General features: G+C 49.2%; 1 protein-coding gene across 2 annotated transcripts in view; it reads left to right on the forward strand.

The window, feature by feature from the left end:
• Nucleotides 1-17,745, forward strand: part of BCAS4 (breast carcinoma amplified sequence 4) — an 83,164-nt gene that overhangs the window by 16,593 nt on the left and 48,826 nt on the right. For both annotated transcript variants that reach the window (XM_063659082.1, XM_054466494.2), the window contains exon 2: nucleotides 6,351-6,422. In XM_063659082.1, the coding sequence (XP_063515152.1) occupies nucleotides 6,351-6,422 (72 nt within the window). The remainder of the gene's footprint in view (nucleotides 1-6,350; nucleotides 6,423-17,745) is intronic.

The following is a 17,745-nucleotide window of genomic DNA, read 5'->3' on the forward strand; positions in this document are numbered from 1 at the left end:
GGCTGATCTCGAACTCCTGACCTCAAGTGATCTGCCTGCCTTGGCCTCCCAAAATGTTGGGATTACAGGCGTGAGCCACTGTGCCCAGCCTGGACATTTCTTATAAGTGGAATCATGTCATGCGTGACCTTTTGTGCCTGGCTTCTCTCACTTAGCATCATGTTTTCAAGGATCATCCATGTTGTAGTGTGTGCCGGTGCTCCATTACTTTTTATGGACAAATGATACTCTATTGTAGGGATACATCACATTTTATTTGTTCATTCATCACTTAATGGACATTGGGTCGTTTCTACTTTTTTTTTTTTGAGACGGAGTCTCACTCTGTTGCCCAGGCTGGAGTGCAGTGGCACAATCTTGGCTCGCTGCAAGCTCTGCCTCCTGGGTTCACGCCATTCTCCTGCCTCAGCCTCCCGAGTAGCTGGGACTACAGGCGCCCACCACCACGCCCGGCTAATTTTTTGTATTTTTTAGTAGAGATGGGGTTTCACCGTGTTAGCCAGGATGGTCTCGATCTCCTGACGTTGTGATCTGCCCGCCTTGGCCTCCCAAAGTACTGGGATTATAGGCTTGAGCTACTGCGCCCGGCCTTTTTTTTTTTTTTTTTTTTTTAATTGAGATAGAGTCTGGCTCTCTCGTCCAGGCTGGAGTGCAGTGGCGTGATCTTAGCTCACTGCAAACTCCACCTCCCGGACTCCCCAAGCAATTCTCGTGCTTCAGCCACCCAAGTAGCTGAGACTACAGGCTTGTGCCACTACGTCCAGCTCATTTTTGTAGTTTTAGTAGAGAGGGGGTTTCACCATGTTGGCCAGGCTGGTCTCGAACTCCTGACCTCAAGTGACCTGCCTGCCTCGGCCTCCCAAAGTGTTGGGATTACAGGCATGAGCCACCACGCCCAGCCTTTTCAACTTTTTGACTGTAATGAATATTGTCCAAGTTTTTGTGAGAGCATATGTTTTCATTTCTTTTTTATTTTTATTTTTTATTTTTTTGAGACAGGGTCTTGCTTTGTCATCCAGGCTGGAGTGCAGTGGCGCCATCATGGCTCACAGCAGCCTTGATCTTCTGCTCTCAAGTGCTTCTCCCACCCCAGCCTCCTAAGTAGCTGGGAATACAGGCACATGCCACCATGTCCGGCTAATTTTTGTATTTTTTTTGAAGAGACGGTGTCTCACTATGTTGCCCAGGATGGCCTTGAACTCCTGGGCTTAAGTGATCTGCCTGCCTCAGCCTCCCAAAGTGCTGGGACTAAATGTGTGCGCCACTGTGCCTGGTCTGTTTTCATTTCTTTTGGGTATATTGCTTGGTCATAAGGTGATTCTGTGTTCCTTTTGAGGAGATGCTGGACTGGTTTTCAGAGCAGCTGCACAATTGTACCCTTCCCACCAGCAGTGCGTGAGGCTTCCAATTCCTCCACATCCTCGCCAGCCCTCATCATTTTCCATTTTTGTGATTGCAGCCATCCCTGTGAGAGTGCAAAGTGGTACAGTGGAGGATTTGGGGTGGGAGAGCTTTTGTTTTAACAGGACTGCACAGAGTAGATTGACGGGCAGTAAGAACAGGAAGCTGGGACCAGCAAGCAGGCTACTGTAATGGTCCTAGCAAGAGACAACGGTGACTTGCGCCATGGTGCTTGGTTGTATGGGAGAGAGAGTGAAGTAGTTGGATTTGGGCAGAGACATTTTGAAGGTAGAAATGAGAGGATTTGCTGGCAGATTGGATGGGGTGGGAGGTGGGAGAGAGGAGTCGAGGGTGCTCTGAAGTATTTGGCCTGAGCGAGAGGACGATGGAGTTTCCATTTGTTGAGTTAGAGAAGATCATGGGTGGAGGACCTTTTTTTTTTGTGCCAGCCCCTTGGTGAGCAGGGCCAGCCCCTCTTCAATGTTTGGGCATTCCCAGCTGGGAAGCTCGCACTGCCACTTTGTGAGAAGGGGGGATGTGGGAAAAAAAGTGAAAACCACGATTCACAGGTGTTTGTTTAAAAAAAAAAAAAAAAAAAAAAAAACATCTCCACTGGTCCTTCCTTGAATGTCACTTAAAGTGAGCCTCTCGCCTCCTTCCCCTCTGAGTGGAGCAGTTTATGCCCAGGGGGTTGAGAAGAACAGCGAGGGCATTCATCTGCTCACACGCTGGTTAAAAAGGCACATGGGCTGCAGCCTGCGGGACTCTCATTTCTGAGGCCACTTAGAGGATAATCTTGAGAGAAAATTGCCCATGATGATTTGTGGGCATGGTGGGCTGGCTTATCCTGAGCGCCTTCCTGTTGGTCGGGAATGTCTTGGGCTTGTTTCTCCCTTTGCTGACCAGACAGCCGGCAAACGCTCGCTTTGATCCTTCCTGCTTTTGGGAACCTCCCTAGATACCAGGGGGTGAGGTGGGGGACTGACCATAGCTGACAAGCAGCAATGAAGGGGACACATTTCTAACCTCCCCCAAGAGCATCTTGTTTTTGTTTTGAGACGATCTCGCTCTGTCACCCAGGAGTGCAGTAGTATATCACAGCTCACTGTAGCCTCAACCTCCCGGGCCCAAGTGACCCTCCCAACCTCAGCCTCTCAAGTAGCCGAGACCACACAGGTGTGCACCACCATGCCCAGTTAGTTTTCTTTTTATTTTTATAGACAAACTTTCCTCCTGTTGCCCAGGCTAGACTGGAACTCCTGGGCTCAGCCTCCCAGTGTTGGGATTACAGACATGAGCCACTGTACCCAGCCCCAAAGGACATCTTGTTACACATTCTAGCTCTGGAGTTAGAGTGCTCAGGGTCAAATTCTGGCTTCAATATTTATTAGCTGTGTGAGCTTGAGCAAGGGACTTAACCTCTCTGATCCTCTGTTTCGCAATCCATAAAAAGAGGGAAATAGTAGCACCTACTGCATAGGGTTCTTGTGAGAAGTAAATGAGGTAATTCAAATACAGTGACTAGCCCTTGTTTTTATTCTATGGTGAAAGAGATTGGGTGGGTGCAGTGGCTCATGCCTATAATATCAGCACTTTGGGAGGCTGAGGCAGGAGGATTGCATTGAGGCCAGGAGCTTGAGACCAGCCTGGGCAACACAGTGAGACCCCTGTCTCTACAAAAATTAAAATACAAAAAAGAGAGAAAGCGAGCTCTGGAATGCAACCCCTTATCATGCACCTATTGTGTATCGGCACTCTGTTAAATCAGTTAGCCACATCTATGATGTGAGGTTAACCTCCTGACCATTCTGCCAAACGGGCCTGATGGTTCCTGTCACAGGGGATCCAGTGGCAGTGAAATGCAGAGGTTAAGCCATTGGGTTCCAGCTGCATGGCTGGCAGAGAGTAAGGTGAACCCAGAAGTGCCGTGACCACGCCATGCCCTTTCTGAGCGGGCCAGGATGGGTTGTGATGCGCTTCCTACAAGCACAGCGCTGCAGAAACATCTTGAGAAGGAGGCATCCCACCCAGCTGGGGCATGGGCTTCCGTGGCCTCCCATGCAGGTTGTGTGTTCTTAAGTGTGTCTGGACCCGGGTCTGCGTTGTGTGCGCCTGCACTCCCAGGATCTCCCCATCACCCACTGTGCCCCACTCCTCTCTTTCTCTTTCTCTTTCCCCTGGACCAGAAAGAACAACCAACCTTCTCCTCTCACCACAGTGACCTCTTGGCTCCATCCTTTCTTCCTTAGTGCGATAATGACATTTTCTCATTGTAATTTAATTTTGGGGTTGAGTGGGGGGATGCTCTTTCTTTTTTCCCCCGTCTTCTCTCCCCTCTCCCCTACTGAGGCACAGAAATAGTCCCAGCTGTGAGATGAAGGTTGCAGAGTTTAAAATTGCAACTTGGTACTATTTATACTCCAGCCCGAAAGATGTTTTTTTGCACAGTCGTTTATTTTGTTGTGGTAGAGATGGCTCATGCTGGAAGCAGCAGGAACTAGTGCTGTATAAACAGTTCTCTGGGGACAAGTGGGTGGTGAGGGAGCCTTCAGGTGCAGGGGGCAGGGACTAGGCCTGCCCAGAAACCCTGAACATGCCTCCCTGCAGCAGGACGGTGCGGCCTGCTAGGGAAAGCAGATCATGTGCTGGGCGAACTTTCTTCCTGAATGCTGGCCATTACAAAAATAACAACAGAAACTGGTATTTTAGAAGTCGCAAAAGTAGTAGATACTTGAGGGGGAAAAAAAACCTAATTTTTTTTTTTTTTTTTTTTTTGAAGACAGATCTTGCTCTGTCTCCCAGGCTGGAGTACAGTGGCACAATCTTGGCTCACCGCAACCTCCTCCTTCTGGGTTCAAGCAGTCTTCCTGCCTCAGCCTTCTGAGTAGCTGGGACTACAGACGCCTGCCACCACGTCTGGTTAAATTTTGTATTTTTAGTGGAGACGGGGTTTCGCCATGTTGGTCAGGCTGGTCTCGAACTCCTGACCTCAGGTGATCTGCCCACCTTGGCCTCCCAAAGTGTTGGGATTATAGGCGTGAGCCACTACGCCTGGCCAAACCGCTAATTATTTCCCTAATTTTTACACAAGTGCATGAAGTAGTTGTACACTGGCAGGCCCTTTGCACGTTCGTGATTGGCTTCATTTGTGAAGCATTAAAGGGTTTTTTAAATGTGTTCCAATGTTTAAACATTGGGGCATTTCCTATCAAATTAGGATTTCTGGCTTCTCTTGGAAAATGGAAAGATATGGCAGCTCCGGGCCTGCATTTCCTGATGGCAGCTAGTGGCCAGCAGCTGGAGGACTGGATGAGCACCTCTCAGATCACCACAAGCCCGATGGCCTGTTTCACTCATTTATGTTAATGTCCAGCCTGATGACTGGGTTTTATTTCTTCTTCTTTTTTTAAAGACAAGTTCTCACTCTGTCGCCCAGCCTGGAGTGCAGTGGTGCGATCACTGCTCACTGCAGCCTCAGCCTCCTGGGTAGCTGGGACTACAGACATGCACCACCATGCCTGGCTAATTTTTTTTTTTTTTTTTTGAGACGGAATCTCGCTCTGTCGCCCGGGCTGGAGTGCAGTGGTGTGACCTTGCCTCACTGCAGCCTCTGCCTCCCGGGTTCAAGCCATTCTCCTGCCTCAGCCTACTGAGTAGCTGGGACTACAGGTGTGTGCCACCACACCCGGCTAATTTTTGTTATTTTTAGTAGAGACAGGGTCACCATGTTGTCCAGGGTGGTCTCGATCTCCTGACCTCGTGATCTGCCTGCCTCAGCCTCCTAAAGTGCTGGGATTACAGGCGTGAGCCACTGCACCCGGCCTAATTTTTTTTTTTTTTTTTTTTAAAGGGACGGAGTCTCACCATGTTGCCCAGACTGGTCTCGAATTCCTGGACTTAAGTGATCTTCCTGCCTCGGCCTCCCAAAATGTTGGGATTACAGGCATAAGCCACTGCTCCCGGCCATGGACCCTTTACATAACATAAAAAATTCAAGTTTCCCTTGTCAGAGTCCCTTTCCCAACTCCTTCTGCCCAGGGCTAAGTAAGCCCTGTTAATAGGGTTTCCAAAGAAACTATGGGACGCCCGGTTGAATTTGAATTTCAGATAAACAACAAATTTTTTAAGTATAAGCACATCTCTTAACTATTAGCAGTTTGGCACATATCATTCCAGGCCTTTCTCTGTGAAGACATGTACTTTTTTTTTTTTTTTTTTTTTTGAGACGCGGTCTCGCTCTGTTGCCCAGGCTGGAGTGCAGTGGTGTGATCTTGGCTCACTGCAGCCTCCGCCTTCCAGGTTCAAGCGATTCTCCTGCCTCAGCCTCGGAGTAGCTATGACTACGGGCACACGCCACCATGCCCGGCTAATTTTTGTATTTTTAGTAGAGACGGGGTTCTGCCATGTTGGTCAGGCTTGTCTCAAACTCCTGACCTCAGGTGATCCGCCCGCCTCAGACATTTTTTTGGTATGGTTTGTATCTGACACCGTCTGCAGCTTGCTTTTCCTCTCCGGGGTATCACCGGGGCCACTGTGTTTATTAGAGCAGGCTGTGAGGCTGTGGACTCCATCTGGATTAGGATCCTTGCCCCGCTGTTTGTTAACTGTGTGATCTTGGGCAGGTTACCCCACCTCTCTGAGCCTCCGTGTCCTCATCTGTACAACGTGGAGGATACGGGTAGCTTTGCTATTTCCTGTATTTGTTGATCTTGTCTCTTTTGAAAGCTGCGTAGAATGGAGAGGCCGTGGTGGCTTTAACCAGTCCTCCCTGATGGGCGCCAGGACTGCTGCCTGTTTATTGCTCTTTCAAAGGAGGCAGTGGAAGGGGGTCGAGCAGGAACCGGGCACATAATCCTAAGACTTAGTTTGCTTTAAAAAAAAAAAAAATGAAGGGTGTTTGTCTCCCTGGAAACCACTTGCTAATCTCCAGGATATCGTCTCTTTTTCAGGCGAAGGAGGTGGAGGATACCATCGAGGGCATGCTCCTCAGGCTGGAAGAGTTTTGCAGCCTGGCTGACGTGGTGAGTGGCTGCCTGGGAGGCGTGGGTTTAGGCCCAGGCCAGACTTCAGGCCCTTGCTGGAGTTTTCTGGGGAAGCCATTTTGGTGGTGAGTTAGCAACCAGGAGGAATGGGGCAGCGGCCAGCGCTGAGAGGAAAGCCACGTGCAAACACTCCCTCCTCTCTCTCTCTCTCTCTCACTCAACCCCAAGTGCTTCCTGAGGCGGCCATCTTGATCTCGTCCTTGCCTCGAGATGGTTCTTATTCCGCAGAGGAGCCAGGAGTGGACCACAAGGTGGCACTCTCGGGCACCGATGCAGGGAGCCGTTCAGCGGGGACGCTAGACTATATTTAACTTTCCTCAGCTCTGCACCGTCCCCTGTGCAAACATGGAGACAGCCAGGAAATGGCTTCAGGCCTGCGAGGCCTAGGAGGAGCCTCTTGCCCAGGCCACAGCCCGTGGTGAAGTTGGGCATCGAGTTCCTTCCTGAATCCTTCTGTTCTCTCTGCTTTTACCTCCTACTCTGTCTGGTTGGCCCAAATCTACTAGCCTGGCTGAGGAGGAAGATGGAAGACAATGGCTCAGAAGACAAGGCCTCCCACGCCAGAGTCTCTAGAAATCGCCTCTAGAGCCTGGGTGTAGTGGCTCACACCTGTAATCCTAGCACTTTGGGAGGCCGAGGCAGGCAGATCACCTGAGGTCAGGAGTTCAAGACCAGCCTGACCAACATGGTGAAACCCTGCCTCTACCAAAAATACAAAAATTAGCCGGGTGTGGTGGCAGGCGCCTGTAATCTCAGCTACTCAGGAGGCTGAGGCAGGAGAATTGCTTGAACCCGGAAGGTGGAGGTTGCAGTGAGCTGAGATTGCGCCACTGCACTCCAGCCTGGGTGATCTATTCAAGATTGTGTCTCAGGAAAAAAAAAAAAAAGAAAAGAAAAAGAAATTGCTTCTAGATCCCAGTGTTGCTAGGATTGCTGCCAGCCAGGTGTGGAGCCCCCAGGAGCGCCGATAGAATTTTCTAGAAGCTCCCAAGCTTATTAGAGGCAAACCAGTAACCTGGGCTTGAGGTGTCTGCCTGGAGGCCCAAAGGGTAGAGCTCCATATTGTGACCAGGCCCTGCGTCTCCCCAGAGTGGAGGAAGCCTGGCCACCTGGGCCCAGTGTTGTGCGTTTATGTCCCTGAGAAGCACCATGTCCGGACCCTCAGAGTGTTTGTGAGAACCCAAGGGAGTAACAGTAACAGCAGCCCCAGATGTTCATTGAACACCTTCCTTTGTGCCCGGCACAAAGCCACCCTAGACAGCAGGCACTGAGTCATCCCTACATATTCAGCAGACCTCGGCCCAGCCTCTAGGGTCACAGCAGAAATCCCAAGAGGACCTATGTGGTTTCTTCTCTTGAGTCAATTTTTACGTTCAGATGTGGGTCCAGGTGGGAGCTAGGTAACAAGACAGGCTTTTAACAGCCTGGATTGTCCTTTTTTTTTTTTTTTTAATGTTATTTAATTTAATTTAATTTATTATTATTATTATACTTTAAGTTTTAGGGTACATGTGCACAATGTGCAGGTTAGTTACATATGTATACATGTGCCATGCTGGTGTGCTGCACCCATTAACTTGCCATTTAGCATTAGGTATATCTCCTAATGCTATCCCTCCCCCCTCCCCCCACCCCACAACAGTCCCCAGAGTGTGATGTTCCCCTTCCTGTGTCCATGTGTTCTCATTGTTCAATTCCGATCTATGAGTGAGAACATGCAGTGTTTGGTTTTTTGTCCTTGTGATAGTTTACTGAGAATGATGATTTCCAATTTCATCCATGTCCCTACAAAGGACATGAACTCATCATTTTTTATGGCTGCATAGTATTCCATGGTGTATATGTGCCACATTTTCTTAATCCAGTCTATCATTGTTGGACATTTGGGTTTGTTCCAAGTCTTTGCTATTGGGATTGTCCTTTCTTTACCACCACGCATTGGGCTCTTTTTCTTTCTGTCTTTCTGTCTGTCCGTCTTTCCGTCCTTCCCTCCCTCCCTCCCTTCCTTTCTTCCTTCCTTTCGAGACAGAGTCTCGCTCTATCCCCCAGGCTGGAGTGCAATGATGCAATCTCGGCTCACTGCAACCTCTGCCTCCCGGGTTCAAGTGATTCTCCTGCCTCAGCCTCCCAAGTAGCTGGGATTACAAGCATGCACCACCATGCCCGGCTAATTTTGGTATTTTTAGTAGAGACGGGGTTTCACCATGTTGGCCAGGCTGGTCTTGAACTCCTGGCCTCAAGTGATCCTCCTGCCTTGGCCTCCCAAAGTACTGGGATTGATTATAGGTGTGAGCCACTGCGCCTGGCTGCATAGGACACTTTCTCATGAATGGGCCCCATGATAAGCTTGAGTATGCAAAGAGAGTTCAGTCCATCTCCATCCCCATCAAGCCCCAGTGTACGTGGGGAGACTGATTTGGGTACCAGTTGGTGCCATCCCATGCTACAGTGCTGTTGTGAAGGTAAGGTCAAGGTGTGAAGGGATTCCAGAGCCAGGGGTGCTAAGTCCTGCCTAGGAAATTGGGAAGCCTTCGTATAACAGGTGGTGATGAATCTGGGGCTGGAAGGAGAAACAAAGAATTCAACAGATGGGAAAGGGGTGCATTCAGGCAGAGGGACCAGCCTGTGCAAAGGCAGGGAGGCCAGGGATGTGGTATGGCTGGGCACTGGGTGAAGGATCGTGGCTGCGGGCAGGGAAGGCAGGTCAGGAGGATGGTGTGGATGGATGCCCCAGGGACACCTTTGTTTTCAAATCCCATCCCGTCATCCACGTGGGCATTCTGCGCAAGGAGACCCAGCATCAGCCTGAAGAGGGCTAGGGGCAGGAGTCCGTGTGGACAGGTGGAGAGAGACCCATGTGGCCCAGCCCTGAAAAACCATCGCAGCTTCCTGTGGTGGGAAGTGTGTGTCTGTGTTGCCAGGAGACTCAAGATTGCAGGCGGCATCAGGCAGGTCCTCCTAACTCGAAGCCTGGTGATGCTTCATGGAAAGATTTAATCCTGAGGCCACACACTGATGACCCACAGGTCCAATCCTGCCTGCAGATAATTTGATGTTTCTTGGGAGGGAAAAAAAGCAGGCATTAGCTTGTGACATTTTTAGAATTTCATGTGAAAAATCTAGAGTTCTGGCTTCTCTCAGAAAAGCAAAGATCTGGCCCTCCTGGGGTACTCATTTCTACCTTGCAAGAATCGGCCATCATGTCACGTGGCAAGCAAGCGACCGCCTGCTGTGGGCAGCGAGCGTGCTTTCCAGCTTGTTACAGTGCCGGCTGCTCCCCGGGAGCCTTCCTGACTCCACAGCCGCCACGTGCTTGTGTATTTTTGATAGATGATGTTTCTCTGTTCTTTTGACCCTACTGAAAGTGGGAAAGTAAAGCCAGACCAAGAGGATCCCATGTTCCAAGAAATGGAAGAGAACATGCATCCTTTTGGAAGCAAAGACTCTTCCCATGTGTCTGTGTTGACAGAATGTGCCCAGCCAGTTCTGCAAATATGTGACACTTGTGGGACCCCTGGGGGTGTTTGAGCTTGCAGCCCCTGCATGGGCACGCTGTGCCAGTGCCATTTATATTCTAGAAATCCTCTTGGCCCCTAGAGGTTCATGCTTGGCTTACCTGGTATGTCTGCTGCGTGCTGTGGGGCTACATGACTGCAGAGAGAGGTGTCCGGTGATCAGCCCTAGCTTGGGGCCTCTTTTTTCTCTTTAAGAGCTGCTTTGAAATCCAAGCTAGGGATGAGTAGGGTCCTCTAGGGGCAGGTGATGTCACATCATGGACCACTGTCCCCCAGGTCCCTGCCTCGGTCTTCAGAAACACTGTTTGATCAATTTACAGGTCCGAGAGAAGGCAGGCCCTGGGCTGCATGGTTTAGAGAGAAGCCACTTCCTTTCAGATAAAATTAGGCTGTTAGAAATCAAAGTCCAGCTTCCTGTCTGCTCTGTTAGTTCTTCCATTAGCCTGTCTTGATCACTCTCTGTCACTGAAATTCACCCCTCTGTTCTGGGACTTCTTTTGACATTTGATATAATGCCAATTGTTGGCACTTCACGTTCTGATTCCTTCCACTGTGGGGCCATGGACACGTCACGTTACCTCTCTGAACCTTTATTTTTTCCTCCGTAAAATGAAAATAATGGTTCTGATTATCTATTGCTGTGTCAAACTACCCGAAAATTTAGTGGTGTAAAACAACCACTCATTTATTTTGTGGGCTAGAGCAGGGCACAGAGGACTCAGCTCATTTGAGTCGAAGCTGGCTCCTTCATCACTGGTCTGGTACCTGGGCTGGGCTGGCTGGGGCTGGTTGGTGTAACTTGCCCTGTGCACGCTCTCCACGTGGCTGGCGTGGGCTTCCTCGTAGCATGGCTGTTTGACCTCCCCAGAGCAAGCAGTCCAATGGGCAGGAGGGAAGCTGCCACATGTCTTGAGGCCTGAGTATGGAAACTGACACAGTGTCACTTCTGTTGTAGTTTATTGGTCAAAGCAGTTACACAGCCCAGCCAGAATCAGGGGAGAGAACCTGTATTCTTCCCTTTCATGGAAGGAATTAAGGAGTTTATGGCCATCCTTAATCCACTACAAATAGTTTCCATCTCCAAAGAGTTACTGTAAGGAATAGATGAGGCAGAGATGTGTGCTTTACACCCACTAGAATGGCTAGATCTTAAAAACCACCAAAATACCAAGTGTTGGCAAGGATGTAGAGCAACGAAGCTCTCATACATTGCTGGTAGAAATGCAAAAAAAACTACAGCCACTTTGGAAAGTAGCTTGGCAGTTTCTTACAGGTTTTTTTTTTTTTTTTTTCCCGAGACAGTCTCACTCTGTTGCCCAGGCTGTAGTGCAGTGGCGCTATCTCAGCTCATTGCAACCCCCGCCTCCTGGGTTCAAGTGATTCTCGTGCCCCAGTAGCTGGGATTACAGGTGCCCACCACCACACCTGGCTAATTTTTGTAATTTTAGTAGAGTTGGGGTTTCACTATGTTGGCCAGGCTGATCTCGAACTCCTGACCTCAAGTGATCCGCCTGCCTCAGCCATGCAAAGTGCTGGGATTACAGGCGTGAGCCACTGCACCCAGCCTCTTACGAAGTTGAACATGTGCTTAACCCACATCCCAGCAATTCTAGCCCTTGTCATTACCAATAAGGAATGAAAACAAGTGCCCAAACCACACAAAAATTCACACACAAATGTTCATAGAAGCCTTATTCGCCGGGCATGGTAGCTCACGCCTGTAATCCCAGCACTTTGGGAGGCCGAGGCGGGTGGATCACCTGAGGTCAGGAGTTTGAGACCAGCCTGGCCAACATGGCGAAACCCTGTCTCTACTAAAAATACAAAAATTAGTTGGGTGCGGTGGCATGCACCTGTAGTACCAGCTACTTGGGAAGCTGAGGCAAGAGAATCACTTGAACCCGGGAGGCGGAAGTTGCAGTGAGCTGAGATTGCATCGCTGCACTCCAGCCTCGGTGACAGAGTGAGACTCCATCCCCCCTGCCCCCCCCCAAAAAAAAAGAAGGCTTATTCATGATACTCCAAACTGGACACAACCCAAATGTCCATCAGCAGTAGAATAAGTAAAGCAATTGTTGATTTATGCATATATTGGAATACTACACAGCAATGAAAAAGAATTGACTGCTATACACAGCAACATAGATGATCTCACACATGTGATATTGAACGAAAGAAGTCATGGCCAGGCATGATGGCTCACACCTGTAATTCCAGCTCTCTGAGAGGACAAAGTGGGAGGGTTGCTTGAGCTCAGGAGTTTGAGACCAGCCTGGGCAACATAGGAAGGCCCCATCTTTATTTTTAAATAATAATAATAAATTTAAAAAGAAAAGCCTGACACAAGAATACATTCTGTGTGATTCCACTAGTCTGAAGTTCAGGAATAGGCAGAACTAATCTATGGGTGGTATAAGTCAGGTAGTGGTTGGTTTGGGGAGGGTAGTCACGGCCTACAGGAGGCCTTATGGGGTGATGAAATATTCTATATCTTAGTCTGGGTGGTGGTTACACAGATGTAAACATATGTGCGGATTCATCAAGCTGTCCACTTACGAGCTGTGCACTTTCTTTTGTGTCACTTACACCCAGTTAAAGATCATTGCTGAGCACAGTGCTATTTATTAAATGACTAACAAATGGCAGCTACTAATGCCATCATCATTATTATTAAAGCACCAGAGGGGCATGATGCTGATGAAGTTATCCACAGTAAGGCTGGATTTGTAAAGGCTTTCAGCTTAGTGCCCTCTGGGGTTTGGGTAGCTTGTCCAGTCCCTCTGAAACTCCAGTGGCCTTGGGCCCACCTTCTGCCAAGGAGCAGAGTCTTACTTCACTCACATAAATGGAGAACATTTCCTGTTGGCCTTGGCCCAGCAGTTGCATTTGGCGTGGGTGCATGTTCTTGGGTCAAGCGCATTTGGCCCTCCTTCCTAGGGGCCCTGAATCATTCTGGACAGACGACCGTCCTCTGTGGTGACCTCAGCACCTGCTGCCCAGACTTCTGGGTTCTGGAGACCAGCTCTGGAGAGGTGGGAGGATAGTTGGGGGAAGGGTCTGGGGCCCCCAGGCTAGCACACCTGGTTGGGTGTTTGTCCTGGCAGAGACTCTAGAGCATGGAGGCTTTTTCACTGAAATCTCTTTGCTCGTCTCAGAGCATAGCCCAAGGCGCGCAAATGTAAACACCTGTAATGTAATGAGAAGTGAGTTGGAGATGAAAAATGTGTCACTTTCCTTTTGACTCTTCCATAAGAAGAAAGTGCTTGTCTGGGTAGCCATGGATTCCATGTTGGGGAGACTGTAGGGAGTGATGGGGACTGCGGTTAACAAAAGTGGCAGCTGCCACTCAGCTCCAGCTGATTGTTGCCATGTGGAACATGGGCTCAGTGTGGCCAGGTCTTGGCTCAGTGTGTCCAGGTCTTCTGATTTTTCACAAGAAGTCAGAGATCTGGGTTTCTAAGGGAAATATCCTGACTTTGATATCTTGGCATCTGGTTTGGTTTTACTTTTTTTGTTTTTTTAGGCATGATTGGGCTGACACTGCCTTTGCCCGATGAAAGACATCTGTAGACCTCTCATGTTAGGAAGGGTGGCCTCAGGTCCATCTGGATTGGACTCCTCCCTCTCCCACTTTCTAGCTTTGTGACCTTGTGCCAGCTCATTTAGTTTCTCTGAGCCTCGGTTTTATCTCCCATCAAATAAGGTTGAAGAGGAAATAGTTCTTGCCTCACAGGGCCTGTTCCCAGCACACGGTGAGAGTTCATGGAGTGTGCTCTGTTGGTATCATGCCCCTCTAGGCTGGACCTACATTAACCCTACAGTTCTGTTTTTTCCTTTAATAAATTTTTAATTTTTAAAATAGAGATGGTGCCTCACTATGTTGCCCAGACTGGTCTTGAACTCCTGGCCTCAAGTGATCCTCTCACCTCGGCCTCCCAAAGAATTGGGATTACAGGTGTGAGCCACCGCACCTGGCCCTAAAGTTTCTTTTATGGTTCCCAGCCCAGGGTGGAACCAAGAGTAAGGTTTGGGGCCTTTCAGCCCCTAGGATTGCCCTCCCTGGCCTCTCATTCTGATTAACTATGGTAAACCTCTGGGCAGCTATAAACAGTTCCCTGTTGCCTTCAGTTTCAGCCACTGGAGAAGCTGCATCAGAGAAGGGATTTCTCTAAAAATAAAATAAGAAACAGGCTGGGCGCAGTGGCTCATGCCTGTAATTCCAGCACTTTGGGAAGCCAAGGTGGGTGGATCACTTGAGGTCGGGAGTTCAAGACCAGCCTGGCCAACAAGGTGAAACCCCGTCTCTATTAAAAATACAAAAATTAGCCAGGCGTGGTGGCAGGTGCTTGTAATCCCAGCTACTTGGGAGGCTGAGGCAGGAGAATCACTTGAACCTGGGAGGCAGAGGTTGCAGTGAGCAGAGATGGTGCCACTGTACTCCAGCCTGGGAGAGAGAGTGAGACTTGTCTCAAAAAAACAAAAACAAAACTAAATAAACAAAAATAAGGAAAAAAATAAGAGACTTCTTTGTTCCCAATTCTTCAGGATTTATTTAAGGGGCGAGGGTGGTCCTTGAGTCTCCTTTCTACCACTTTCTCTGTCTGCCGTAGGTTGCCAATCCCAGCCCATACCCCCAAGCTCATTCTCACTCCTCCCTGATTTGTTTCTTTAGAAATTAACAGAAGGATACGATTCAAGTTTGTTCCCCTGTGTTCTGACCTTGCCCTGGAATTAATTATCTGCTCTTTGCTACATCAGGGTGATTTTCTCCAAGTTTAGCCTTGTTGAGGAATGAGCTTCTCCCTAGAAATCCGGCCTTGGGGAAGAAAGGGAGGAGACTGAGGACCTTTCCCTGTCACTGGTAACAAATGCTGGAGCCAGGCAGAGCGTGCAGCTGGGGTGAGACAATGGGGAGGGGTGATGACTGTGGAAACCCCAGCCTTCAGGCCCATCTGGAGGGAGCAGCCCCAGCCTTTGCTGCCTCGGGAGACTCAAGCCCATCATTGCCAAAGCTGCTGACTTAAGAGAAGCTGTAGATTCAGACCTAATTACTTGAATTTTTAAAACCATATTTATGTATTTTTTATTTTGGAATAGTTTAGATTTACAGAAAAATTGCAAAGATTGTTCAGAGAGTTGCCATATTAACCCTAAAGTTTTTTTAAATACATTTTTAATTTTTTAATAGAGATGGTGCCTCACTATGTTGCCCAGGCTGGTCTTGAGCTCCTGGCCCCCGTTGTTAACATCTCACATCACCATGGTACATTTGTCAGTACTAAGGGGCCAGGCACAATGGCTGACGCCTGTAAACCCAGCACTTTGGATTGAGGCACGAGGATAGCTTGAGGCCAGGAGTCCAAGACCAGCCTGGACATCACAGTGAAACCCTGTCTCTACAAAAGATAAACAATTAGCTGGGCATGGTGGTGGACCGCTGCAGTCCCAGCTATTCAAGAGGCTGAGGCTAGATAATTGTTTGAGCCCAGGAGGTCAAGGCTGCAACAAGTCATGATCGCACCACTGCACTCCAGCCTGGGTGACAAAGCAAGACCCTGTAAAAAAACAAACAACAAAAAACAACTCACGCCGCCGCCTGCCGAAAAAAATAACAACAACAACAACAAAAAACGAAGAAACCAGCATTGGTATGTTGCTATTCACTGAACTCCACACTTTGTTTTGATGCCACCAGTTTCCCATGAGTGTCCTCTTTCTGTTCCAGGATCCAGTCTAAGGTGCCACATGGCACGAGGTTGTCACATCTCCTTAGTCTCTTCTGGTCTGTGACAGTTTCAGTCTTACCTTGCTTTTCATCACTTGTGCAGTTTTGAGGCATGCTGGTCAGGTGTTTCGTAGAAGGTCCCTCGATTTTTGTGATGTTTTTCATGTGGTTAGACTGGAGATAGGAATTTATGGAACAATCACCACAGAAGTGGAGCCTTCTTATCACATCCCATCAGAGGGTACCCGATGTCCACATGGCGTCACGGATGTGAGCCTACATAAGGTGGTGCCGGCGGCTTTCTCCAGTGGAATTTGCCACTTCCCCCTTTCCAGACCCGTTCAATCCTCTGCACATATTAGGCTTGTGCACATTTACTTTGTACTTGGAGCTTTGATCTAATACTATGTTAATTTTTTGTTGCTCAGCTTGTCCCAGCTTTGGCCATTTCACTCTTGCAGGTTGGCTTCTGTGTCCCTTGGGTAAGCCCCATCTCATCCTTTATTTTGTGGAACGCTTTCTTGCTTTCTGGTGCTACAAGATGCTCCAGACTCAGCTCAGTCCTAGAACCAGCCATTTCTCATGGGAGCCCCACTTGAATTTTTATTTGGTTTAGAGACAGGGTCTTGCACTGTCGCCCGGGCTGGAGTGCAGTGGCGTCATCTTGGCTCACCGCAACCTGTTTCCCGGGTTTAAGTGATTCTCCTGCCTCAGCCTCCCGAGTAGCTGGGACTACAGGCACGCACCACCATGCCCAGCTAACTTTTGTATTTTTAGTAGAGACAGGGTTTCTCCATTTTGGCTATGGCCAGTCTTGAACTCCTCACCTCAGGTGATCTGCCCGCCTTGGCCTCCCAAACTGCTGGGATTACAGGTGTAAGCCACTGTGCCTGGCCTTCAAAAAAAATTTTTTTTTTCAAAATATGAGATGAGGAAACCAAGGCCCAGGGAGGCTAGGGGACCGGCCTGGTGTCATAGTGGAGAACAGTGGGGCAGGGGCTTAGGCTGGGCAGCCTGACACCACATGCCACCCTCTCAGGGCCGATTTTTGACCTTGTGGGATCAGGGCATGAAAAACGAGTATCCCTGAGGACACTGGACACCTAGAGCTAGGTGCCCAGAGAGATGGCGGTGCTGTGACCAGAGGAGGGCTAGGCGTGGGGAGAGGCATGGAGGAGTTTGGTTTTAGACGTACAGGGCAATGGGGCAAAGTTCTCAGGAAACTGAGGGCAAGGGGGAAATGTTATTCTGAACAGTGGTGGGAGCAGATTTTCACAATAACCACAAGAAGTCTGATGTACTTAGGCAGAAAGAGGAGGTTTCAAAGACAGTTTTCAAAAAAAGTTTTTAAATAAAAATTTGGGGCCGGGAGTGGTGACTCATGCCTGTAATCCCAGCTCTTTGGGAGGCCAAGGCAGGTGGATCACTTGAGGTCAGGAGTTCAAGACCAACCTGGCCAACGTGGTGAAACCTCGTCTCTACTAAAATACAAAAACTACCCGGGCATGGTGGTGTCCGCCTGTGGTCCCAGCTACTCGGGAGGCTGAGGCAGGAGAATCGCTTGGACCTGGGAGGTGGAGGTTACAATGAGCTGAGATTGTGCCACTGCACTCCAGCCTGGGCAACAGAGCAAGACTTGGTCTCAAAACACAAACAAACAACAACAAAAAAGTGAGTCACTAGGCCCAGCCCAAAATCTAGGGGAGGGGATTACATGAGGGTGAGGATACCAGGAGGGTGAGACCACGGGGAGCACATCAGAAGCCGCCTCCATACTCCATGCCAGCACTGTGCTAAACAGCTCATCCTCAGTATCCCAGCGAAAGAAGGACCATCATCGTTGCACCACTGTCCCAGTGAGCAAAGGAGGGCTCAGAGAGGTGCAGTGAGTTGCCCAAGGTCACGGAGCTCATGGTGGGTAGAGCTAAATTTAAACACTAGCCTGACTCCTTAGTTCAGCTCCTGCTGTGCCCACTGGTGTTTCTGTAACAGTGGTCCCCAGATTCCTATTCCAACGTTGCCTCAGACTGTTGGCTGAAAATGCAGATTCTCAAACTAGGAG

The sequence above is a fragment of the Pongo pygmaeus genome, chromosome 21 (genome assembly GCF_028885625.2).
Source record: "Pongo pygmaeus isolate AG05252 chromosome 21, NHGRI_mPonPyg2-v2.0_pri, whole genome shotgun sequence".
Taxonomy (NCBI): Eukaryota; Metazoa; Chordata; class Mammalia; order Primates; family Hominidae; genus Pongo; species Pongo pygmaeus.